Genomic DNA, 26,294 nt, shown 5'->3' with positions numbered 1-26,294 from the left:
CCTCTGCTCACTCACTTATATCCAGCCACGCTGGCTCTTTGAAGTTCCCTGAACATGCCAGACAAATTTTGCTTCAAGGCCTTAGTACTTGATGTTCTGTCCGTCTGGAATGTTCCTCCCCCGGATATCTGTATGGCTCACTTCCTTGTTGACCTCAGGATTTTATTCAAATACTTTATAGAGAGCCTTTTCTCTAAAATTACAGTTGTTCTGCCACCCCCTCCAAATTTTCTGTCTCCCTTCACTGCATTATATTTTCTTCTTGGCAATTTTCACTATCTAAATTCTTTAGTATTTTACTTATCGTATACCATCCCCTCTGCTACAATTTAAATTTCATGAAGGCAACGTATTCTTATTTAGCAGCAGCTTTTCACTTTTTCCATCTCCTTACATAATGCAAATCTGACTTACATTTTTATTTAATCGAACATTATTGAATGCTTTCACTGTCCCAGCACTGTGTCAGGTACATTTGCATGTTTAATTTAATTTTCTCAGCTTACCTCTGAAATAAACATTGTGATTCTCATTTTACAGAAAAAAAAATCAGAGACCAAGAAGGATGTGGAGTCTTTTCTACAGACAATAACAGATACTGAAATGGGGCTTTAAACTTAAGACCTCTAAGTGCATGTTATGTACTTTTCTAATATGCCATGTTGTGGACTGATCCACTTTTAAAATAATGGATTATTATTGTTGAAAGGGAACTTGAAAAGGACTGCTCTTATCTATCCTTCATCTAACTTCTTATCACTTCCCCTTCTCTGTCTTGTTATACTTATCTTTTCCTCTAGCACTAAACTCAGCTGCGACTGAGGACATTTCATTCTCTAACTCAAATTGCATGATTCCCGAGATGTTTTCCTGTGAGTTACTCCCATATGTTTTACATATGATCACTTTTGCAAAATTGGAATGGTCATAAAGGCACAGGGCATATCTTCTAGAGAAGGAATTTAATGATATGATTAGTGAATGGGATAGGAGAACTTAACTGAAAGGTTTAAGAAATTCCTCTCTCTAATGCTTGAGCTAACTCAGAAGTCACCAAGAAAGCTGCAGTTAGAAGGGAGGTGAGCCAAAAATGAGTTTGGAGCCAGGTGATTGAGAATATCCTTAGATTAAAGCCTGGTCTGAGAGGAAATTGGCTTAAACCCGAGACTCAAAAACCAAGCAGCTTGTATGACTGTGGCGTAAGTCATAGACATACTCCGCTTTCTTTGGCCGCAAATAGTCTGGTTTCTTGTAATCTCATTATTTTCTTCTTTATTGGTTTAACTTTTGATGTAAACTGTTTCCACATTGTAAAACAAGATAGTGCTGACCAAATGATTCAAAGGGCACCTTTAATTTTAAATTTCTATAATTTTAAAATCACCGAATTGTTCTAGTTGATTCTGAATCTACACCTAGTGAAAATTAGACCTCTTTATACTGTGCAAATTATACCTTAAAATAATAATTTATATTTTTAACTAAATACAAAGAATCGCTAAGTGCTTTTGGATAAAAGTGAAAATGGTTTAAAAATCTGTTTTATTTCCTATAAAGATTGCCAGACAGCCTCACCTTAAAAACGGCAGCACAGCCTTTGCTTCCAAAGTAACTGGAAGCTGGAAAACCTCGTGGGTTCTTAGATAATAGCTCCTGTTTCCTTAATGTAAGTGAGCTATTTCATGATGTAATATATACCTTCTGGTCACTTTCCATTGGCTGAAGATGAGATTTAAAAAGCCAAATAGATATAAAACATTAAATGACAAAAATTACTCTCTTCTCAAAATGCTGAGTTGATCTTAATAGTTTCTTAAGTAAAACATAATTAGGAAGGAAATCTACCCTCTCCCTAAAGGAATGCATTACTTCCAAAGCAAATCTATTTCCTTTCCATGCTACCTCTCTTTGATTGAGACTAGATTAAATTGTTAGTTCTTTTTATTAGGCAGTTTTTTCAGTTTATTTGAAATGTTTCCTAGTGTTTTCCTCAAATTTTTTACACCTTTCCCTGCATTTTCTTTTTTGTATTTTTCTAAATCTTGCTGTGCTTACTATAATTATTTTGAAGATTAATAAGAAATCAAGTAGTTAAGCTCATATCAATTATAAAAGGCTTTACCCAGTTTTTTTTCTTTAACTATGTTTTAAGAAGCTTATTTTCACATTCATATTTGTATCTAATTTTAAATGCTTACTTGAAGTTAATCTGTTTATCAATGAACTTTAAGAGGAAAAATGTTATGTATTATAATCTTCTCTTTCATTATTAATGAGTACTGGACACTTGCGGTTATTTAAACAGCCTAAGAAAGAGAATGGTCATCAAATTTAAAATGTTTCTTTTTAAAGAAAGCTAAAGCTTCTGCTCTTTAGTCCTGAACAATCAGTGTGTTTCCTGATTGCAGAGTCCGGAAATACTTTACTTTTGAAGCAATAACGGTTATTCCTGGAAAGTTTTATAATTGGCTGCATAGTGATAATGTGGACTTTAAAAAATACAATGGAATAACTGCTGACTTATTTTAAAAGAAAGAGAACTTATTAGGTGCAACAGAAGGCTGGCACTGAGGATTAATCAGTTTGGTATATTCGGTGCTCTTGGAGAAAGACTTTTGACTGGATTCCTGACTGAAGGTATCTTTCCTTGTGCTTTTAATGATCTAGATTTTTACCCTGAGCCTGTGTTTGCTTAGATGCTTTAAATATTATTGTGTTGTAGAATTTGTTTTCTTTAGAAGTCAGGCAAAATGTGATTTTTATGTACCACTGAATTTCCTGGAGTGTGATAACTAATTATGAGAATTAATGAGAAACAACAGCATGACATTCAGTGATCTAGTGGCAATTTTTTCTCTTTTTGATGTTAGCCATTCTAATAGGTGTGTAATGGTACCTTTCTATGGTTGTAATCTGCACTTTCTCTGAAGATAGCTAATGCTGATGAGGGGTGACTGGATTTTAATCTGTTCATCTAGAAAGTTTATTTTATGCTCGTTGAAACTTTGATTCCTTTCAGTTGAGGCTCTGAATAACTTTTATCTATCTATCTATCTATCTACCTATGTATCTGTTTATTCATGGATTTTCAGTCATTATACTTTTTATAATTTATTTTTCCTCTTAATTTTTAAAAAAATTATTGATCCTTCATAATAACATTTGAAAGTACTTAAAATATATATTATGATTTATTAAAGGTTGACAGTGGCCTGTATTGTCTCGTGGTTTTTGTTTTTGGGAAATGAACACATTTAAAATGGGAAAGTGTAATACTGATATCATTAAATGTCAATCATACCTTTAAGTCATTCATGTTTGATAATGTAATTTAAGTTTATGCTTTATCTTATGTAGGGTCTGACTGTCATTTTCCATATTTTATCATTTAGTAGGAAAATGCATTCTGGGTGATAATTACAGGTGTAGGTAAACTAAGTTATTTCTAAATAATCGGCTGAAACGAAGATTTTTAATTCTTTTCCAGGTTCCTGATGTTATCAGCAGCATTAGGCAGTTGTCTAAAGCTGCCATGAAAGAGGATGCCAAACCCAGCAAAGACAACGAGGACGCTTTTTACAACTCTCAGAAGTTCGAAGTCCTGTACTGCGGAAAGGTGACCGTGACGCACAAGAAGGCCCCATCCAGCCTCATTGACGACTGCATCGAAAAGTTCAGCCTGCACGAGCAGCAGCGCCTGAGGATCCAGGGCGAGCAGCGCGGCCCCGACGCCCGCAATGACCCGGTGGCCTTCGAGGTCGAGGGGCCGAGTTCACTCACAGACATTCTCCTGGAGGAAGGGGATGTTGTCAACTACACCCTCCCTGCCTTACCAGCCACGGCCAGCCAGCCCGGGCTGTCCAGCTCTCGAATTTGTTTCCCCGAGATGATTTTGGAAGATTCTGGCTTTGATGAACAGCAAGAATTCCGGTCTCGGTGCAGCAGCGTCACTGGAGTCCTGCAAAAGAAAGTTCACGAGAACAGCCAAAAACCACAGCCACGACGGAGACACGCCAGCGCGCCCAGTCACGTGCAGCCCTCGGATTCGGAGAAGAACAGAACCATGCTGTTCCAGGTGCTTCCCCCGCAGGGTGCTCTTGGGCGGTTCGTGATCCACTGCTAGAAGCAGCTCCTCCCACTTCCTCAGTCTACAATAATCCAGCTTTTATTTCTTCCCCCTTGGGAAACAGATAAGGCAGATGGAGAAGAAGGCAGAGGAAAGGGGAGAAGGGCTGAGAGGCAGACATGGAATGTGGATTGTAAGAAATGAGGGGCCAGGGCAGGGAGAGATGGAGGAAAAAGCAATTAAATAATGGAGCGTCCTGGAAAGCTGGTGGAAGGAGTAAGAGTAGAAGGTTACTCGTAGTATCACCAGCAATTTGCCTTGGGTGGTTTCCTAAATGAAATGTTGCTGTTTTTTAACTAACTGCAGAAGTCAATTTCGTAGGGGATTTTAAGATATAATTCTGAAGAGTGGAGAAGAAAGTTTTCTAGAGAGGAAAAAAGAAAAGTCCAGAGACTCGCAGGCGTATTTCACATGAGAATACACACAAAAGAGAAGGGTAAAGAAACACCATCGGGCTGATAATTGACTGGATCAGGAATTAAAATAATTTGGCACAAGCTCTATTACAGGTGTAACAAGTACATCTGAATTCCAAAAAGTAGTTTTTGAAGTTGTACAGGGTATGGAAAATGTCAAGTTCCACTTAGAAGCGCTTAATTTTTAAGAAAACCCTGTCGAGGCTCTTTAATCTTCAACTTGTAAGATTTGGGTTTTCTTGAAAAAACTGAGTGGCTGTCCTTTATCCTGTTGTAAAGAACCCAGTAGAAGGAAATTCCACGGCATACCTTGGTAAACATTCTGTGTGTGTGATATTTGCTTTATCGGAAGTTCATGAGTTCTTTTGTTTTGTTTTGTTCTGTTTTGTTTTTGATAACTCTAGGCACGTAATTAAAGTATCTAAAGTCTTTTCTTTGGGGACATGTTAACTGTTTCCCCTCTTCAGGCTTTCAGATTTATTCTTCTCCTTAGCCACAGTGTTTGCTGTTAATTTTTCTGAAGTTGTTTATTTTCAAAAATTTTAACTTATTTTCCCAACGGCAAATATATCTTTTTATTGACCATTCGGGAGAAAGTATGATTGTAAATATAATTAAATAATTGGTATTTTTAGAAATCATGAAATAAGAAAAGGTTGCATTTATTTTTGAAAAGACAATCGCTTTTAATCTGGAAAAAAATGGTTTTTTGTCTGTTGTAAATTAAGACCCACTTAATTCTCATGATTTTTAGACAAAAGGAAGAAATGTTATGAGACAGCTAATGTTTGGAGTTGAAATATTGGTCAGATTGGATGGTGAAGCACATGTGATGTGACTATATGGACATAGTATTTGATCTATATTAGTAGTTGAATATTTAATTGTAAAGTAAGATGTTAGGTCCTTGTGAGTTGAAATTAATTGGAATATTTTTGTTTTTAAGGTTGGGCGGTTTGAGATTAACCTTATCAGTCCAGACACTAAATCAGTTGTACTTGAAAAGAATTTTAAAGAGATCTCTTCTTGTTCACAGGTAGGTATTAAAGTAGATCGTAGTATTTGAAGAAACCAACTAAACCTTTTATCTAAATTAAAATAACTGGGCTTATACCTCTTCAAATTTTACTATTTTTCTAAATTTTAATTTTTAAGTGGATTCATCTTAAACTAAGAGTGTACATGTGTTTGTGTCCACGCCAATAACAAAATTCCGTCCAGGTCCCTTAGTATCATAGTAGTTTGTCCTCATTTTCATCAACCCCTTTCTCCTTGTAGCATTACTTCATCAAATTCCTTCCACTGATGGAGTTTTTGTGGTGGGAAGTTCTTTTGAAAATACCTTCGCAGATAGTGTTCCTCGGAATCTTGGGCAGTGGGACTTGTGGGCATCACTGAGTCATGTTTGCTTTTCATACCATGGTGGGTAGCGAAAGGAGAACTAGTACTTTCAACTTCTATTAACATAAATGCTAAATTTTGAAAAGAAGATATATTTGGCATCAATTTCGGTATAGTTTGGTATATTTGGTATATTTGGTATAGTTTGGTATATTTTTGTTCTTTTTGTTTATTTTTAAATCACAAACTGTGTATTTGAAAGTTTTTGAAATAATCGATACAGCTAAATATGTACAAGTTCATATTAGGCACAAACTAATCTCCTAAATACCATAATAATAATTTAGAATATCTATTCAAGAGTTAGAGCTACCTAAACATATTGTGAACATAGAAGGAATTTTTGAAGATATTGGAACAGAGGGAGTACTAAGGTTGAAAATGCAAGGACGCCTGTGAGGAGGTCACCGGAAGAGAGGATTAACCTCTTTCCTAGCAAGGTGACTTAGATGAACCCTCAGGGACCTGGATCTCACCAAGAGCCCTTCCTGTATTTTAATGTTGAAAAATCAAGACTGCCTTTTTATTTCTTAAATTTTAGAGTTAGCATTCCCATAGGTATGATATTCGGACATCCTTCTCTTCAAAAATGACAAGCTTTTGTATATCTTGTTAATTATTCATCTCACCTTCAGTTAATGCTGTTTCACTTCTAACGTTTTGTTTTAATATTTGTTCTGTTATATGGAGACATAAAATTATGTTGTGAAGATAAAAATTTTATACTTTAATAACTTAGAGCATCCCTCTATAAGAAGGTTATATTGAAAATTAATAAATCTTTATTTAAAGGATAAAAAATTAGATAGAAAAGTTATTTACTTTAACAGAAAAAGTATTGAACATTTTTATAATTACCTGTTTACTGGGGGTTCCTGCTGGATTATAAGCTATGTGAGGGCAGGTGTCTTATTCTGTGGTGTCTTATTCTGTAGGGCATCAGAATAAGATACGTTAAGACAGAGCTTAACACTTAGGTATTCAATAAATGTTGAATTGCTATTTCTATATGTAGGGACTTGTGCCAAATACTGGGGAGAGTGGAGTGCAAACCCATGTAGTTCCTGTCCCCCAGAGCATGAAGAGTCATCCTAAAAAGTTGTGCCTATCAATCACCCCCACAGTCCTCAAGCCTTTGAGGACTAGCAATGCTCATTGAACACCTAAAGGAAAAAAAAAAAAAAAGGAGATTGTAGTGGGGAGGGGAAGAACCAGCCAAACCAAATATATAAATATATAAAACTGGCAGTTCAAATGTGATTTTCGATTTTCCTTTTTTTTTTTTTTTTTTTAAGCGAGCTTTCTATTCTGACATTCTGGTCCAGAAAAAGAATTAAACAAAAGATATGGGGGAAATTTGTGGAAATACCTTTGATTGCAATAATTGTCAGGTTAACCTCTGTCCTCAATGAGTGGCCCTGTTCTTATTCCTTGTTTTCACAGAATTGAACTGGTATAATGTGGCCACATTCAGAAATAGGCGTGCTTTTTAAAAACATGCATATCTCTCAGTATTTCTTTCTTCAAAATATGTAGGACTGTGTCCCTGACAAGCATTAGGAAAAAGACAATAGTTTTCTTTTCTGTAAACAGTGCCATTGCCTGAAGACTCACTGAGCCAATGAGGTCCTATGAATTTTTCCTATTTAGTTTTGAACTAGTAGATGATATTCTTTCATCGTAATGAGTTGTACCAGATGGAACTGTCACCTCATGAATTATAACTTCACTCCTCCTTATTGACTTGTTTCTTTTTATCAGAGTTGATTTCCTTTTTCCATATCCATTGGATAGATTGAGCTTATTATTACAAAAATAGTGGTTACCATTTATCAAATGTACCCAAAAGTATAATTGATATTTCTTTGTCCTAAATCTCAAAAATTCCTTATGGTAGGTGCCATTACTACTGTTTTATAACAAGAGATGGAGCCTCAGAAATAATTATCAGCAGCTCAGCATGATGTCTTACACCTAGTAGATGGTTGAACTAAGATTATAGCATAGATCCGTCTGACTCTAAAGACAGTTTTTTTTTGTCATTGTGATTTAGGTTCACTGCAGCACAACTTTAAATTTTTTGCCTACCTGGCTTTTCAAAGTCCTATGCTTGCTATTAAAATAACAAGGTGTTGTCTTCTAATTGATATGTATGTATTCAGGCTGATTTAGATTCATAGATGATTCCGAATTTTTTATGAACTGTAGTTGAGGTTATTTAGCTGGCATTCAGGAAGTACAGTGATTGATTCGTGAATGTGGATAATTTCTTTCATGTATTGTCTTCTAATAGGTATGGCTCCTAAAATGTCTATAAGTAGACAGATATTCTAGTATTTTTAATGCACACTTTAGAGAATTGCATAACATTTAATTAGAGGATTGTCAGTGTAGTTTTCCTGGTTCTTAGCTTCATATAGACAAGAACAGGATTTATGATGATGAATCAGACTGACTGTTCTAAGAAGACCAATAAATTGAAAACTCTATTACTTGCAAACACCAAGTGGCAGTTTTATTATAAGAGACAGTAGATCATGCCATCGTATTTTTCCTCCTGTGGCCCTGAGTTAAAGAGAGTGTTTGTCTGAAAAAAAAAACAAACAAATCTGAGTTTTTGCTCTCACATTTTATTTTATGTATCAAAAAGCCACCATTTAATTTTGCTATGACAATATGTCCCATGCCACAGTGCTGTAAGGAGAAATTCATAGAGGTGTAAAAGCATAGAACTGATGTTGATTTCCATAGTGTTGATTAAAAGAACATGTTCCCATCATACTATACTTCTTTCCCCTCTGCTAGGGTATAAAGCATGTGGATCACTTTGGCTTTATCTGTCGGGAGTCACCAGAGCCTGGGCTGAGCCAGTATATCTGTTACGTGTTTCAGTGTGCCAGTGAATCTCTGGTAAGTGGTGTGATTGCTGTCCCTGTGCTCCTGTCTGCCCATTCAGCTAATGGGGACTCATTTCTTATGAATCCAAGCCTCACAGAATGACTATCAGTGCAGAAGGAAGGGATCTAAAAATATGTTTCTGCCCTTTAAAGTAGCACAGCAATGGAAAAAAAACACAAAAACCAAATCGTTATGGTAATTTTCAAGCCTAGAAATTTCCTTGAGTTTAACAAATCCAATCATGTTATCAGGAGTATTTTTAAAAGGTAGAAAACAACTAACACTAGAAGAGGTATTACTTTTTCCAGTGCTCATCTGAGAAGGTAGAGAAGGCCCTCAACCTCTTATTTTAATTGCTGTAACATCTCAGAGTAGCTGATGCTTATATCGATAGAGCAGAGAATGATTTTTTTTCTTTCTTTCTTTCAATAGTCCCTGTCCTCGTTTTTAAAATACTTTATTCTTTATGGGCTTTTTTTTTTTTTTTTTGGCCTTCATTTTCTTTCTTTCTTTGGAATTTGAAAGTCGATTCTTCTCCCCAGCATTCCCCCACCTCACTCCCGCCCCATTTATGGGCACAGTAAGAGTTTGAGAAGAAGAATACAAGACACATGTGGAAACACATCTGTGTGACTAAAAATATGTTGATATTTTCCTCTAAATTTTTTACTTATTCTTCAACTTGTGTTATCTCTCCTAACCATTTTTAATACAAACCTTATATCACTATACTTTGAAGGAAATATTTCTTTAGATATATAATGCTGCCACAAGTGATGTGGTTTCTCCCAGGGAAACCACATCACTTGGACATGTACAAATAAGCCAGGCCAGATTCTCTCTTTTCTTAGTGCATGGTGCCATCATTTCTCGTAACTCTGGCCTTCCATATTCCCAATGTGGATAATGAGTTTAGAAATAATAAAGTAATGGCAGTGAATTGGTACAAAGGTACTCTCTGACTAGTGCCCTTTGGGTCGCAAACTTTTCCTCTAGGGAATATAATAGCACTGTCGTCACTGTCAATTTCTTACTCAAGAGAGTTCCCTTTGAGTTTTGTTCTCACTCTAACTAATTAACCATACATTCGAAAAGTTCACGTGTTTCTATCCGGGTGACCACTGTGTAATAGGTTCAGTTCAGTCTTCGAGATGAAAATTTGAGAGTTGTTATTATGTGAATGATACTCAAAGGCATGGGAATGGATGAGCACCCAGGGGGAAGTAAGAGAAAGCCAAAGAGAACCTATGATACAATACTGGAAAATGCCAACCAAGCAGGAGTTAGGTAGAGAATGATCATGTAGGATGATCTGCCACCCATGCCACACTCCTCACTCATCCCCTGTCCAGCTCACTCCTCACTCCTTCCCTCCTCTGACCCTCTTCTCATGTAAGGCCAATTCTCATGCCATGTTCTGGATCCTTTACTCTTCTACCTCCCCAAAACCTGTAGTAAATTCTCTATTTTATTTTGGCAGCTCCATTTACCCAAATTCTCAATCTAGGAACCGTAATGCATTCTTTTTCATCTTCTACATCCACTCTTCACTAAATCCTAAGATAGAAATATCTCATATCTATCTCTCCTTTTTTCCCCCCTCTCTGTCTACACTCTGATTATGGGCATTCATCTTCTTAGACTGTTACATTAGTGTTGTAACTAGTCTCCCTGCCACTGGTTTAACCTGTCACCTATCTGCTTTGTACATTATGCTATAGTTTTCTTTCTCACAGAATTTTCTCACTGGAAGCTAGTTTATGCCTCCTTGTTAAGGGACAAAAATTTAAATTGTTTAGCATGGCAGAAGGGACTTCTTCACTCTTGCCCGGTCTCCACCAGAATGCCTCACCTTTTTATGATGATGTCCTCATACATGCTGTTCTGTCCCTTATGCTGTTCTCTAGGCCAGACCTCGGAGGCTGTTGTGACAATTGGTGTGATGTTGCTTTTATCTGGTTTGCTATTGAATCAGCAAATAGATCATGCCTGGGACATATGAAATCAAGAATTTAAGTGAATGGCTAGGACTCGCAGAAGTGCAACTGAGGTTTAGAAGTCGCTGTTGGCTCCTCACATGGATGGAGGGGTCTGCCATGTCAGAGGAGGCCAGCGCCAGGACTCACTGCTTTTATGCTGTCATTTGAGGAAAGTGACCATGTGGGGCGCAAGGGTCTGCCCTGCTACTAACGAAGGACATTGCGCCATGCTTTCTGTTTTCTCGTTCTTTCCTACTGCTTCATTGGATGTGAAGCAGGCCTGCCCTTGCTGTATTGTGAGCTGAATCCACTTCCTCTAATTTTCTACCGTGGACTTTTTAGGATCCAGCTTAGTTATCACATCCCAGTGATGCCTTCTTTTTCAGGAATTGACTCCGTTAGTTGCTCTGCGGTCAGTGCTCTTGCTACACCTTATTCATAGATCTCTTAACAGTTTCTACAAATCCCCACACTTATTTATTTGTCACAACTTTTTACATCACTTGTGAATCCCAAAGGTTAAGACTGTTCATATCCTTGTCGTTCCCTCAGTGTTTCTAGGATATCAGGGGCTTGTAAAGTGTATTTTGAGTGATGGAGTGCATTACTCTTCAGGCAATCAATTTCTGGGTGCTAGTTAATCTCTGATTACTGGATAATCTGCAGGAAAAGGAAGATCATGTATAAACTTATTTCCAACCTGTTTACAAGTTTTGTTTTGTATGTAGTTTTTAGTATGTTCATTTTACCCTCATGCATGTAGAGAAAGTTTTGGAAATGGATTCACAGTAGAAAGTCTGAGAATGTGCTGCATTCTTCTACCCTAAGAAATTCTGTGACTAAGGCAACAGACTAGACTGGCTGAGAATTTCTTCCTTTCACATCGAAGCTGGATCACAGTCTCAGTTTGGGCACCATTATTCATAAGAACAGCCCCATGCTGGAATCTTTGAGACTCTGTTTACTCTAATTTTATCAGAAGGCATCTTAAGTGAATAGTGAGGCATCAGAACTGCAAGCTAGAAGAAAAATTAAATATAAATTTCCTGTATAACAGAGGCTGGCTCGAGCAGCTGACATATGGAACAAAACAGTCAATTAAGTATCATAAGCGTAAGCAGTGTTATGATTGATGTGGCTTGGCAGTTGTGTAAGACAAAGTATTGCAAAACCACACCTGCTGACTTCCCTGAGAACAAAGAATATACAACTAGAATTTTCTTTTGCTTCTTTATAGCAATTGCTATGAATTGATAAATAGTATAGTGTTCTGATGAGACCCAGAGGGTTACACTAGAAACTTGGACACCCAGTACTCACTCCTTCCTGCCTGCCTTCCTTGCTTCCTTCCTTCCTTCCTTCCTTCCTTCCTTCCTTCCTTCTGTAAATAGCTGTAGGCAGGTGGCTTAATTTTGTTTAACTAACCCTTGAGATTTGTAGAAAATATCTTTTCTGCCTTCTCCAAAACTGATTTAAGATGTGTGAAAAAAAAAATGGAAGTTACCATTACTTATAGATAAGGAAAAAATAAAACTCCACTGATGATGCAGACAACGAAATCTAGGAAAAATGTAAAAAAAGAAAAAAAAAAAGACTCAGGCTATTCAGACCCATGTTAATTTTTTCCCAGATAATTAGACTAAATAATCTTTTTAAGTCCTTACACAGTCTGTAATTCTTAGACTTATTCTAAAATGCCATAAAATACTTAAGTTTGGTATATAAGTGTTTATGAGCATTATCTTCACTATGGATTTTCACTTAATATCACAAATTGCCTCTCTTTGTTCCATCTCACACTTTTCACTGGAAATTTACATCTGCCTGGTAGTAATGTTAAGAATACTTCGTTTTTGTTTGTGTATGATTGATTTATCTTTGCCCATTCCTTTACTTTTAACCTTTGAACACAATCTATGATTTTTTTGTTGCTGTCGTAGATAGACTAAAATAGTTAAGTTATTCATAGTATAATAATTTGAACTTGTAGTTGCTCCGATCCCATGATAGAATTCATAGGCTGTCTGGAAAGAAAAATGGCAGATTAAAAAAATTTAAATATTTAAAATTCCAGAAGTCAAATAAAGTTTTTAGTAATATTTGTGGCTGGAAGAAATTGGCAGGCACATTTCAGACACCATTGAAATGGTCTTTTGTTTCACCTAGAAATAGACAAGAAAACCTAAAAGTTTTGTATTTCCATTGGAGGCCTTTTACAAGGCAGTATTACTAAATAACAAATAAGAAACCTATATGAAAGCTAAGCGGATGAGTAACCCCTTCAGTACCTTAAATGAGAAACAAGAAACTAGGAATAAACATCTGCATAAGTGATTAAAATTGTTTTTTTGCGTATATAACAAGGCAAATGAAATCAAAATGCAAAAGCATTAAATGTAGTGCTTTTATTTTAAAGAAGTAGAAATCTTTACTTTTAAAGTATAAAAAAACAAATTTCATGAATGATTCATTTTTATTCATGGAGCGATGTAAAATTATTCATAAGCCTTAGAAAAATTGGTAATATAGTAAAACGTAACTGAATAATGACTCTCTTAGTGTTTGATTTCTTCTTTTAATAGTATTAGGAGAATAAAGTTTCTTTTTATTATTGACTCTTTATACACTCAAATGTAGAAGTAGATTAAATCCCTTAAATATTAGATTATTCTTAATTCAGGCCATAAGGGAAGGGGAAAAAGAGTCTTTCAAAAAGCAGTTTACAAGCATGGGGAATGATTTTCAATATCAAAGCTTGTTCTGATGAGGCTCTTAGTATTCTGTAGCTCTCCATGCAGATTTTAGATTTTGATCTCAGGTAGTATATGGGAAAAGCACACCTTACACTGACATTTGTATCATAGAGAAGGAGACATAGCTTGAAGTTGGTTCAACAGTGCATGGGGATGAGCCGATAGCCTGAATACTAGAATGCTAGATTCAAAATTATTTACTGAATCATTGAGAGAGCAAGGAAGAAAGTAGATGGCAGTTTTTAAGATGCTGGCCTAGTGGTGAGACCGAGCTATTAGACAACATGTCAGAACTTCTCAGTGTCACAAATCAGAAATGAAATGATAATAAATGAGAAGCCATAGAGATAAGATCAGCAACCTCCATAGACTTCTCCAACATTATTTAAATTGAACTCACTTCCCCCCAGAATTTTGCTTAAATACGTTTTGTTTTTGCACTAAAAACAATCCTGAAGGATAAAGTAAATAGGATACCTATTAACACAAGTGAAGAGTAAACCTATTTTGTTGCTCCCTATGTATTGCAGATAAAACTTCCAGAGATCTTTATCTGGTAAACTACTTAATTAAGGAGAGACCTGATTGACTATCAAACTGTGATAGCATTAATACTTAGTAAGATTCAAAAATAGCATTCAAGTAACAGATCAGTATTATATGCATTAAAATGATCTTATTTCATCTAGTTTTCAATTATATGTATAATTGAAGGTCTGACTTCAAGACAATATTTTCTCCCTACCAGTTCGGTAGTCATCAAAATTTCATTATTTATTATTTATTCAGCATCAACAAAATCACACATTGCTGTTGGGATTTTAATGTATTACCATGGATGCAAACTTTTATAGACCTGAGTTTTGTTTCTTCTGGTAGGTGGATGAGGTAATGCTGACTCTGAAACAGGCGTTCAGCACAGCGGCTGCCCTGCAGAGTGCCAAGACCCAGATTAAGCTGTGTGAGGCCTGCCCTATGCACTCTCTGCATAAGCTCTGTGAAAGGATTGAAGGTACAGTATAACTTGGCCTTGGCAAAGGAGGAGTTTACTTTGGCATTTGGGAAGCGAGGAAGTTGCTACTGTCATTGAATGGTTCTTTGTTTTGAGGTGAAACAAGAACCCAAAGAACAGTTTCTCATGTCCAGTCAAATTTGTGCTGTCAGTCTCTCCTAGGTACTTGGCTTTTTCCCCTCCACTTTCTTTCTCTGTCCTTTTAATTTTTAATTTTTTTCCTGAGGGCAAACTCGAGGAAGGGGCTTGCATTTCCCACAGTTCTGAAGACTGTGCTATGTACATAGCGGCAACTGACCAAATATTTATTAAATGAATGAAGAGAGGCAAAACCATCTCAGAATGTCAACTGTTTATCGAAGTCTTTCTTTCTTTCCCTTCTCACTTGGTGACGTATGCATTTTTCCTAAAGTTTAGAACTGGAATGAAACTTGTGTGACTTTCGAAGAACATTTGAAAATGACATAGATAATTGACGTCATGTCATAGAGCAGGTTTAAAAAAATGTATTCTGGTGAGGGGCATGAGGAGCGGTGACTCTGACTCACCTGCCCTTTCTTTTTGTTATCTCTTACTAACAAAAACGGTTGAAAACTACTGCAGGAGAGAAGAAACACAATTTATGAAATACTTGTTAAGCATCCACTATGTGCCATGCAATGTGCTAGGCACTGAGAATACAGAAGTAATTGAGATGTGGACTGTGCCTTAGAAAGTTTACAGTTTAGAGTGGAACACAGGCACATGAGCATATAAATGCAGTTCGGTATGATGGGTGTTACGATGGGAGAATATAAACTCCAGAACAAAGCAGGTCTAGTCATTGTAAGTACAAATTGTGATTTCTGTCCAGTAGGCAGCAGAATCATAGGCAAATGGCAAAACTGATGATGAACAGCAGTGTTTATTGAATAACCATTCAGCTATGTGATCAAAGACTATTTAAATGTAATATTTAGATTTTAAAATTTGTTATGATAATTTTACAGAATGCAAATTATTTTTAAACATATATATAACCTTTACAAAAATGGAACGTTTAGTTACAATTAAAATTATAATTTTACAGAATGCACATTATTTTTAAATATATATAACTTTTACAAAAGTGGAACATTATTTTAAAATATATATATAACCTTTATAAAAATGGTAAAGAGAATATTATAAATCTGTAGAAGAAAGGCCGAATTACTCAGGAAATGGGGTTGGATCAATTTGCTATCCAAAGTAAAAGATTCCTTCTACTTATCCTGCTTAAATACATTGTAGATGGATCAAAGTCCTTAGTGTACACAAACAAAATATCCAAACCATTAAAAGAAAATAAGAATATTATGTCCTTAAACAAGGAAATCTTCATTAAGACTCAAAAATGCAAAAACTATTAAAAGACATTCACAGATTTGACTTTATAAAAATTTAAAGTTTTATTAGTGGTACCAGAGGGAAGTGGGGAAGCAGGGAAGTGGGTAGGAGTGGAGGGGGTCAAATATATGGCGACGGAAGGAGATTTAACTTTGGGTGGTGAACACACAATGCAATATACATATGACATATTTTGAATTGTGCACTTGAAACCCATTTGATTTTATTAACCAATGTCACCCCAACAGTTTTAATTAACAAATATAAAGTTTTTACATAATAACAACTGCTTGCTTGGAAATTAAATGATAAATGATAAATGAGGAGATAACAGATTGGTATTCGCAATTTGTCAGAAGTTTTATTATCTATAAGAAAAAGATAAAACTGTCAGTAGGAAATCATGTGAATCCTATTAAAAAGTACTCCTCTGAAAAGGAGATCCAAAGTGCAATCATAAAAATGAGAGGATACTCAAACTCACTACATGAAGATAACAATAAGATACTCATCAAATTAACTGTTGGTGAAATTGTAAGGGTACATTTATGTGATACTGTTGGGAGTGTGAATTACTATAGCCGATTAGGGGGAACAATTAATAGAAACTCGCTAGCCTAAAATTACACATAGCCTGTTAACCAGCAGTTCCATGTCTTAATAAGGGAAGCTCTTATATAGGTTCAGAAGGTGACATTCTCAAAGTTGTATTGTATAATAGAGAATTGGAAACAACCTAAATGTCCATCAATAGCATAATTGAAGTATGTTCACATAATGTAACAATGGGAATGAATTTCAACTGTTTATCAACTTGAATACAACTTAAAATTATATTATCGAGTTAAAAAATAATTTGCTGAATAACACATATACTTTGATGCTATATCTGGAAAATTTTCTTTGAAACTTACAGAAAAGTTTCAGGGAATTTCTAGATATTCCTCCCCAGCCTCCCCCATTGTTAACATTGGGACAATATTATTATCTAAAGTAGACAGTTCATTTGATCTACACCAGTTTTTTCACTCATGTCCTGTTTTGTTTTGTTTTGTTATTTTGTTGTTTTGTTTTGTTTTGTTTTGTTCCATTAAGGATTCCAGTCAGGATCCTACACTGTGCATAGCTGTTATTTCACCCCAGTTACCTGCAGTCTACAGCTCTTCCTCAGTCTTTCTTTGTCTTTAATGACCTTTACATGCCCCATGAGTGTTGCTCAGTTGTTTTGCCAACTGTCCCTCAGTTCAGCCTGTCTGATGTCTTCTCACCTGTGGACCAAAGTCCCTCCTCCGTGGCAAAAGCACTGTAGAACAGGTGCCTCCTTCTCAGTGTGCGATATCATGGGGCTCATGATGTTGATAAGTTTTATTACTGTTTATGTTGGCCTTAGAGTGGTCTCAGGGATCTTCCACTCTAAAATTACTATCATTCCTCCTGGAATTAAATCTTTTAGGGAAGATAATTTGAATCTATAAAAATCTCTTTTCTCTCATGCCTGTGTCTACTATTTCTAATGTCTATGAAAGGCAAATTTAGCTCTATAATGTTCTAATATTTTTTAAATGTAGAACTTACATTACTTGGGTAATAAAATATAAAGCATATATATGTTTAAAAGAAAAAATGGCAGCAAATATGCCTCAAATGTTAATAGAGTAATGATAAGTAATATTTTCTTCTTTGAATTTTTAGTTTTTAAACCTTATGCTATAGAAATAAGATTTCTGTGCAGACAAAGCTAAACACTTAGGGGTAAAGAAGCAACTTTGTATTTCTTTTTTAAAGTTACATTGTAGGTGTGTTTTAAAATATATTTTTTATTACAGAAAAGAAGTTTTAAACTTTCATACAAGTAGTCTATTAGAAGCTGGTCTACTATCACAGGGAGCTATAGCAGATGAGAAGGACTCTGTATATGTATATAGAGCTAGACCTCAGTTTTGTGGCTCTGAAGTGTTTATAGTTTTAGAGACCTTTCTAAAGAAAAAGGATAAAAGTTATGAATCCAGAATTAGCAGGGCCCTTCTCCAAATCTTGGAGGGACTCTGAAACTTAAGCTTCCTTAGCTTCAGAGTATATGTATATCTGAAGGGAAGGAAGGATCAATGTTGACTGAAAAAAAGATTCACACAGGCTGTTTTCAAAGGCCTTAAATAACAGCTTCTGATATGATTTTATTTAACCCCTGACTTTGACATCAGGTGAAGAGAGCATAAGATAGGGTGATGCTCTTTGATAGTAGGAATCAAAGTAATAACAATAAAGCCTATACTTCTATAGGACTCATTATATCTAGCCACTATTGTGTTTTGCATATATTAGCTCACTTAATCCATATAGAAATTCTGAAAAATAGGCACAATGTTTTTATATTAGATTATTGGTGTGACATCAGTTAATAAAATTACATAGGTTTCAAGGGTACAATTCAATAACATATCATATGTATATTGCATTGTGTGTTCACCACCCAAAGTTAAATCTTTTTCCGTCACCATATATTTAACCCCCTTTACCCTTATCTACCTCCTCCCTCCTCCCTTCTCTCCGGTAATCACTAAACTGTTGTCCATGTCCATGAGTGTTGGTTTGTCTTGTTCGTTTGTTCGTTTCAGTTTTATATCCCACATATGAGTGAAATCATGTGATAGGTACTGTTTTTAATCCTCATTTTGCTCATGAGGAAACTGAGGCACCGAGACACATAGTGGGTAATAACTGCCATATCCACATTGATTGGAGGGGGCAGAACCAGGATTTGAACTTCTTCGAGCTGTTTCCAAAGCAACATGATGCCTTCTCTCTGAGGGACTATCAGAAGGCAGGCATTGTCAGGGCCAGACTGGCTTGAAGCCTGGGCATCTGTGTGTTTCCCAATGAGTCATTTTTATCTAAATAAGATAACAGCATGAATTCTAAACTTGTGTTATGCTTAGGTACAAAGTGTAAAGCTGGAGAAAGGACCACACTGAGATTCAACACAAATTAAGAAGAGTAGAAATTTAGTGAGAAGATTTAAAAGTAGTATATAGATATTATTTCATATCACTTACTGAGAATTATCAGTCCTGTCGATACATTTGGCTACATTATGTCGTTTTTACTGAAAAACGACATAAAAAAAAAGGGTAGATAAATGTGCTGACGTGAGCCCTAATCATCTGTGCCTATGAGAAGTCAGTCTTGCCCTTAAGACCTGGAGAAACAGAACTAGTCATGCCTGTGGACCAGTCAGTCAAGGAGGCAGTATCCAAGGGCAACTCCAGCTCCCAAGGACCAAACCTTACAATGTGATGAAGCTAAAGTGATGCTGAGCATCATGGAGATGGTGTGATTATCCTCAGTCTTGTTTTCCTACCTTAACATGCATGAGGGATAAATAATATACTTGTCTCTTTGTATGAGCAATGCACTAATCAGTGATTCCAAAATGGAGAAAAGAAGGAAGTCAAATGAGATTTGCAGCGGCCGAGGGGGCATGGGTAATTTGAAAATAAACTCCAGCTGTTTCCAATTATTTTACGGAAATAAAGGACTGAAGAAACTTCTTGTACTATGCATGTAGTTACATATTTCAAATAACTACCCTCTTTACTTCTCCCCTTTTTAATCTTTTGTCCTCCTAGGCATTTTAATGAGACACTGGAATAGTAAACGATAAAATAAAGCAAAAACAATTATGTGAATTGGTTTCTTAATATATTGCCTAAGGAACCTCTTAAGGAGACTTTGCCAGCAAATAATAAGCTATGGTAGTGAGTGGCATCACACCATCGAAATGAATTTTAGTGCCTGCTGTTTCTATATGTGATCAAGAGATTTTCACAGAATTTTCTTTTACATTGCACAAAGAAAGTAGAGCTGAGAAATTCTTAGAAGCTGTTCTTCTTTCTGATTCCCATTATATACTGTACAAGTGGTTTAAAATAGGTTAAGTGGTGGCACTGTACACATTCTGACAGCCGTAAAATGAATTCTAGTTCTTTTACAACAATGCATATTTTTAAGTGATTCTTCCTCAGTGATTTTTAAAGTGCCAGTTTACCTGTAAGTTTCACTAAGTATATATAGCTCTTTCTAATCAAAGTATAGTAACAGTAATTTAAGTGGCATCTAACTATATAAAGGAGTTTTGTTCCTTAAAAATGGATGGTCAGTGGAATCATTATAAATATGAATTACATTTTCTCTTTATTAAAATAATTATAAAAACAAATGTTTTCATGGAAAAAGATTTTTTGCCCAAGGATTTAATATAAATTATGTGTAACAATGTGATAGGTATATAAATAATATGATACAAAGAAGTAAACAATTTCTTGGTAAAATAATAACACAAAATGTCACTAATGTCATCTTTGAAGTTTTATTACCACAGAACAGGACCTGTGTGAGGGGGAAGGGATTCCTGTCTAAGATATAGCTCTACTTTTTAAAATTATTAGTTATTCTTTCTTTTTTAAATGTCAAGTTTTATGCTTAGAGATTTTCACCAAGGCTAGTATTTAGCTTTTACTTCTATGTCAGGAACTAGGATAATGTTAATTCACCAAAAATTTCTGTGGTGGCTACTTTGTTACTATATTCGATGGTATCTGATTATGCTGTTGATGTCATGTCATTTAGAAATTTTTATTAATAAATCTGTCTTCAAGATCACTGACAGGGGGCTGTTGATTTTGGTGATGAGGTTTTCCATCCTCATAGTGTTCCAAGGTTTGTTATAGGCAGGGACACATCTTGAGAAGATTTAACTTTAGAGCTGATTGACAAAGGGACAAGCTGCCATGCATTATATGCATTTTGATCTCTGTAGCTACACTCTGTTTAATACTTATGTTCATTATTTTCCTTAGGTCTCTACCCACCAAGAGCCAAGCTGGTAATTCAGAGACATCTCTCATCACTATCAGACAATGAGCAAGCTGACATCTTTGAGCGAGTTCAGGTAACATTATTTCTCATTATTACAAATAAGATATAAAGAATGAGAATTGGAACCTGTTTTTTTAAGTTTCTTTCCTCATTTCTCTATTTAAAGTTAAAGATATATATTCTATTCTACTATCTGATGGTATCTAGAATGCCTGTTTCTTTTGCTTCTAAGAGCCGTTAAATGCTTAGCTTTATTTATGTTTGTCTGCCAGACATAGTGGGAATATAATGAAACAGGAGAAGCTGTGTTGCCATAGTGTGTTCTTGATTTGTCTGTTCAACAGAAAATGAAGCCAGTCAATGACCAGGAGGAAAATGAACTTGTGATTTTACATCTGCGGCAGCTCTGTGAAGCCAAGCAGAGGACACACGTTCATATCGGGGAAGGCCCGTCGGTGAGGAGAGGTTTTTTCCTTGACCTACTTTTGTTTTGTTTCTATATCTAGTCAAAATATCACAGAAAATGAGAAAGGAGTTACTTTCCTTTGTGTTCTCATTTTGAGGGCTAAAGTCCTATCAGATTTATTTTTTGGCATTTTAGCAGTTTTATAGGAAATTTTAGCGAGCCTTGGCACATTGAGAAAAAATAATGATGGCTTTCAAATGTTAAAATATTTATTTTTAAAAAAAATATAAAAATATTAGTAATGTGTGTTCATGGTTTCGAATTAACATGTACTTTTAATTACATTAATCCTTTATTTTATTTCAAATTCACACGAATGCAAGGGAGGAAGAAACTTTCTACCACCCTTCTAGGTTCTTTTGCTAGTTTAATGGTCAAGTAGACATGAGACAGATTAACAATAGATAATGACCTAATTTAATTACATACGAGAACCCACATACATGAGAGGTTCAGAGACCCTATAGACATGAGAGCTTCAGAGACAGAAAGGGACAATGAGAGACATATAACATTCTGAGCTAAGGAAGAGGTAAGACACCCGAGGATTCAGAGGGGAAGAAGGTCATTCAGAGGATGCTAAGAAGAGCAGTTGTTCAGTAATTAGTAGCTGGTCGGTCTATACGCCCTTCATCTGCGCATCTTTGGCTTGCTTACTGAAATTGGCTCAAATCATCTTCTTTAAAGCCTTGCTCTTCTAGGAGTTGACATCTCCATTATGGATCATAGTTCCTCCACCTCCATTCGTTATTTTTCCTAGTTTTGATATTGGAATGTACCGTCTGGCCTCTCATCCTCTCCCAGATTTGTCCTTTAAAAAAATAACTTTGCTGTCACAGTGATGATCAATTTGTGGGATGGGTTGATGGTTGAGAGTATTGATAGTGTTAGAACTGAAGTCCCATTCTTCAATTAGACAATTCTGTAATAGAATATGTGAGGAGTGTTTCATTTAATTATGGCACAAACTTTTATCAAGTACATGCTTCGTGCTAGGCAATGGCGAAGAGTAATGGCAGCTCTTTTTTTTTGTCATCTAACTATTTAGGAGGTGAAGTCAACTTTTAGCTAAATAAATCAAAATGTGAAACTATGATGCGATTGGTACAATGATATAAGTGTATACCAGGTTGAGATAGCACTGGTACATAAATAGATCGAAGGATTTTATCTTGAATATTTTATTTTGTCTCAGAGAGAGGCTGAATTAGAGCACTGGAGAGCTGAGGCAGGGACTGAGTCAGGAGCTAGTTAGAAGATGTGATCATGAGGATCTAGTGACTGACTGGTTAGATATGCAAGGGAAAGGAGAGGGAGTTGCTGGGAGAGATTTCGAGGTTTCAGATTTTGGAGAATTGGGCTAGAAAATACAGAAAGAAGACAAGAGTGGGACAAGGGATGGAAATACGAATTTAACTTAGGAAATGTGTTTGATATTTAATTAGGAAAAAAGGATTTGGAGCCAATGGAGGAATTTGAGTTGATAGTATAAGTATGGAAGACAATGGGCTTTGGCATAGATTTGAAGTCAAAAGGGCATGTATTGAGTAACACCCATATTTCAGGTAATGAGTGAATAAAAATGGAGACAGTGAAAAGAACTGAAAGGAAATAATGGAGTAGAAAGAGACTTAAAAAGATTTATTATAGTAGGTGACCAAGGTAGGAGAAAAGTTGACATAAGAAGATCAACAATGGTCAGTGATATAGGAAAGTCAAGAATCATAAAGACTAAAATCTGTTCATGGGTTTGCTTTTATCAGTCACTGGTGGTGATAGTGATGTTGACCAGAAGGACAAAAGAATGTAAGTTGTGATGTACATCTTCTTTGTGATGGAAGGCAGTAAAGATTATAGAGGAAGAGATTTTTTTCTCTCGTTGTACTTTTCTTTATTATTAGTTTCAAGTATACAGTATTTTGGTTAAACATTTATACAGTTGATAAAACAATCCCCCTAATTGCCTTTCTCTCCTCTGACTCTCCACCTAGCCATTACATTAATGCTAACTGCATTCTTTGTGCTGTATTCCCCATCCCCATGACCATCTATCAACTACTAATTTGTACTTCATTCCTCCAGTCCCCCAACCCCCTCCCCTCTGGCCATCCCCAGATTGTCCTCTATATTTGTGGGTCTGTTTTTGGTTAGTTTATTCTTTTCGTTCCTTAAATTCCACATATAAGTGAAATCATGTGGTATTTTTCTCTGTCTGACTTATTTCACTCAGCATAATAACCTCTAGGTCCATCTATGTCATTGCAAATGGTAAGATTTCATTTTTTAATGGCTGAGTAATATTCCATTATATATATAAAATATAACTTCTTTATCCAGTCATCTGTTGATGGGTATTTAGGTTGCTTTCATATCTTGGTTATCGTAAATTGTGCTTCCATGAATATAGGGTTGCATAGACCTTTATGAATTATTGTTTTGGTTTTTTTTTTGGATAAATACCCAGAAGTACAATTGCTGGGTCAAAGATATATCCATTTTTAATTTTTTGAGAAACCTCCAGAATGTTTTCCATAGTGGCTTTACCAATTTGCAGTCCCAACCGTGCTTGAGAGTTACCTTTTCTCCACATTCTCTTTAACACTTATAGTTCTTTGATTTATTGATAATAGCCATTTTGACAGATGTGAGGTGATATCTCATTGTGGTTTTAATTTGCATTTCTTTGATGATTAGTGACCTTGAGCATCTTTTTGTATGTCTCTTGGCCACCTGTATTTCCTCTTTGGAGAAATATCTGTTCAGGTCTTCTGCCCATTTTTTAATTGGATTGTTCGTTTTTTTGTTGTTGCGTTATATGAGTTCTTTATATATTTTGGATAGTAACCTCTTATCATAAGGTAAAATTATCTTATCTTTTGTATCATAAGTAAATATCTTCTCCCATTCAGTTGGTTGTCTTTTCGTTTTGTTGGTGGTTTCCTTTGCTGTACAAAAACTTTTTAGTTTGATGTAGCTCTATTTGTTTATTTTTTCTTTTGTTTCCCTGCCCGAGGAGATATAGCTGAAAATAAATTACTGTTAGTAACATCAGAGAGTTTACAGCCTATGTTTTTTCTTCTAGAAGTTTTATGATTTGAGGTCTTATATTTAAGCCTTTAATCTATTTTGAATCTATTCTTGTCTATGGTGTAAGAAGATGGTCCAGGTTTTTTTTAACAGTTTTCCCCTCTTTTTCCCTTCCTCTCTCCCTTTCTTCCCTCCTTTCCCCCCACCTCTTCCTTCCATTTATCTGCCTGGTATTTACCAAGCAGTTACTGTGTTAGGGATTAAGTGCTAATACTATTTCTCCCTATTTAGGTTGTGTCATTTCCTAAAAGCCTTAGAGTAACAAGTCATCCCAGTCCTTCATAAACTCCTCAAGCCCAGTCCAGCCCACATGCATATCCATTGTTTCCTTTCCTTCCTTGATGGAGGTCATATTTCTTTTATTAGTAACTTCTTGGACTGTGCTGACGCCTCCAGTCTGGTCTCTCAGTCTCTGATTTCCTTGTTCTTTAGGTGATTTTTAGATACTCCTTTTAGATATATCTCCCCCAAACATTACTTTCACAGGGATGCTCCTCTACTTATAAATTTTGATCAGTGATTCTTCCTTTTCAAGGTTTTATCTCTATCTTCACTTTCCCAAGTTACCTTCCACTGCTTCCCTCTGTTTCAGCCTGACTCCCTGTGCCCTGAGCACTGGTCTTTATGATTTTGCTGACACCGTCCCCTGTTCTTCAACCCCTTTTTTGCTACTTGTCTGAATCTCACCTATCCTTTTCTTCTTGATCACTGAGACCCACAATTGATCTTAATGCTTCCAGGTTTGATGCTTACATGCTGCTTCGTGTTGTTGCTTAATGTAAATATATTCCCTCCCCCAGCAAATGATAAGGTTTCTCTCTTGGAAATTTCCTGGCACTAAGACTCATGTAATATACATAGTAGCTTCTCAGTTCAATGGGATGGAATAGAGAGAGAACTAGCAAAGTGGACATATTCATTGTAGATTCTCATAGAATTTAGCACTATCATTGAATACTTGTCGATCTAAAAGATAAATGACCCACTCACAAATTGAAATGGAATTGACTAGGAGCATTAGCAAAATCCAGCTTTGTTTATTGAAACATATTTCCTGTGTTTTCCTTGGTCATTTAGATACAAATATACAACTTGGAAAGTTGTTATAGTTGGTAATCAAAATAGTAGTAAAAATGGACATCTCAAGTGTAATTTTTGTTAAGTGTAGAAGGACTATATCGGTGGAAACAAAAAACATAAAGGAAAGATTTTGCTGCTGTCTTTTTTTTATTACTTACAGTATTAAAAATTAAATCCCATTCCTCATAATCTGTGTGTTCACAGTGCGGAACCTAAGTTATTACTCCTTAATAGAGCTACATAAGAATTCTTGTACCTTCAATAGCTTAGTTATAAGCTTGTCTTTAAAACTTCATTTAACCTTGAGTATTTTTGACTAAAATTTATGATTTTCTTTCTCTAGACTATTTTGAATAGTACAATACCAGAAAATACAGCAAGCAGTGGAAGGTTCAAACTTGACATTCTGAAAAATAAAGCTAAGAGATCCTTTACTAGTTCATTGGAAAATATCTTCTCAAGGGTAAGATCACACTGAGACTCTTCTAGATATTAATATCTATGTTTTCTAACTGCTTGGCTTCGTTCTCAACTGGCTCACAGAAGATTTCCTTAAAAAAACTAAGATAACTTAATTTAGTTAACATTTATTTAAAACAATCTCTCAAACTAAGTTTTATTATCAGATCTATATTTATTCTGGTGCTTATCTGAATTTGAGAAATAGAGATTTAGTAGTAGACGTATATGTATAGAAAAGGGAAAATAGAATACTGATGCCCAGTATTGTCGGAACTTTTTATCATTTGCCACATGAAGTTATAAAGAAGCCCTCCTTTGCTTATTTCAGTATAAGTTGACAAAAATTTATATATTCTTTTTAAAATTTGGAG

General features: G+C 35.5%; 1 protein-coding gene across 2 annotated transcripts in view; it reads left to right on the top strand.

Moving 5' to 3' along the window:
* The window catches only part of TBC1D4 (TBC1 domain family member 4), a 170,448-nt gene that overhangs the window by 99,765 nt on the left and 44,389 nt on the right, over positions 1–26,294 (top strand). For both annotated transcript variants that reach the window (XM_025048196.1, XM_006913789.3), the window contains exons 2-8: positions 3,488–4,075; positions 5,489–5,578; positions 8,749–8,853; positions 14,453–14,585; positions 20,810–20,901; positions 21,173–21,283; positions 25,805–25,924. In XM_025048196.1, coding sequence (XP_024903964.1) covers positions 3,533–4,075; positions 5,489–5,578; positions 8,749–8,853; positions 14,453–14,585; positions 20,810–20,901; positions 21,173–21,283; positions 25,805–25,924 — 1,194 coding nt within the window. In that variant the 5' untranslated portion in view covers positions 3,488–3,532. The remainder of the gene's footprint in view (positions 1–3,487; positions 4,076–5,488; positions 5,579–8,748; positions 8,854–14,452; positions 14,586–20,809; positions 20,902–21,172; positions 21,284–25,804; positions 25,925–26,294) is intronic.

This window comes from Pteropus alecto, unplaced genomic scaffold, assembly GCF_000325575.1.
Source record: "Pteropus alecto unplaced genomic scaffold, ASM32557v1 scaffold72, whole genome shotgun sequence".
Lineage (NCBI taxonomy): Eukaryota > Metazoa > Chordata > Mammalia > Chiroptera > Pteropodidae > Pteropus > Pteropus alecto.
Note: the sequence above shows the minus strand (reverse complement) of the source record. Positions and strands in the feature narration are given on the sequence as shown.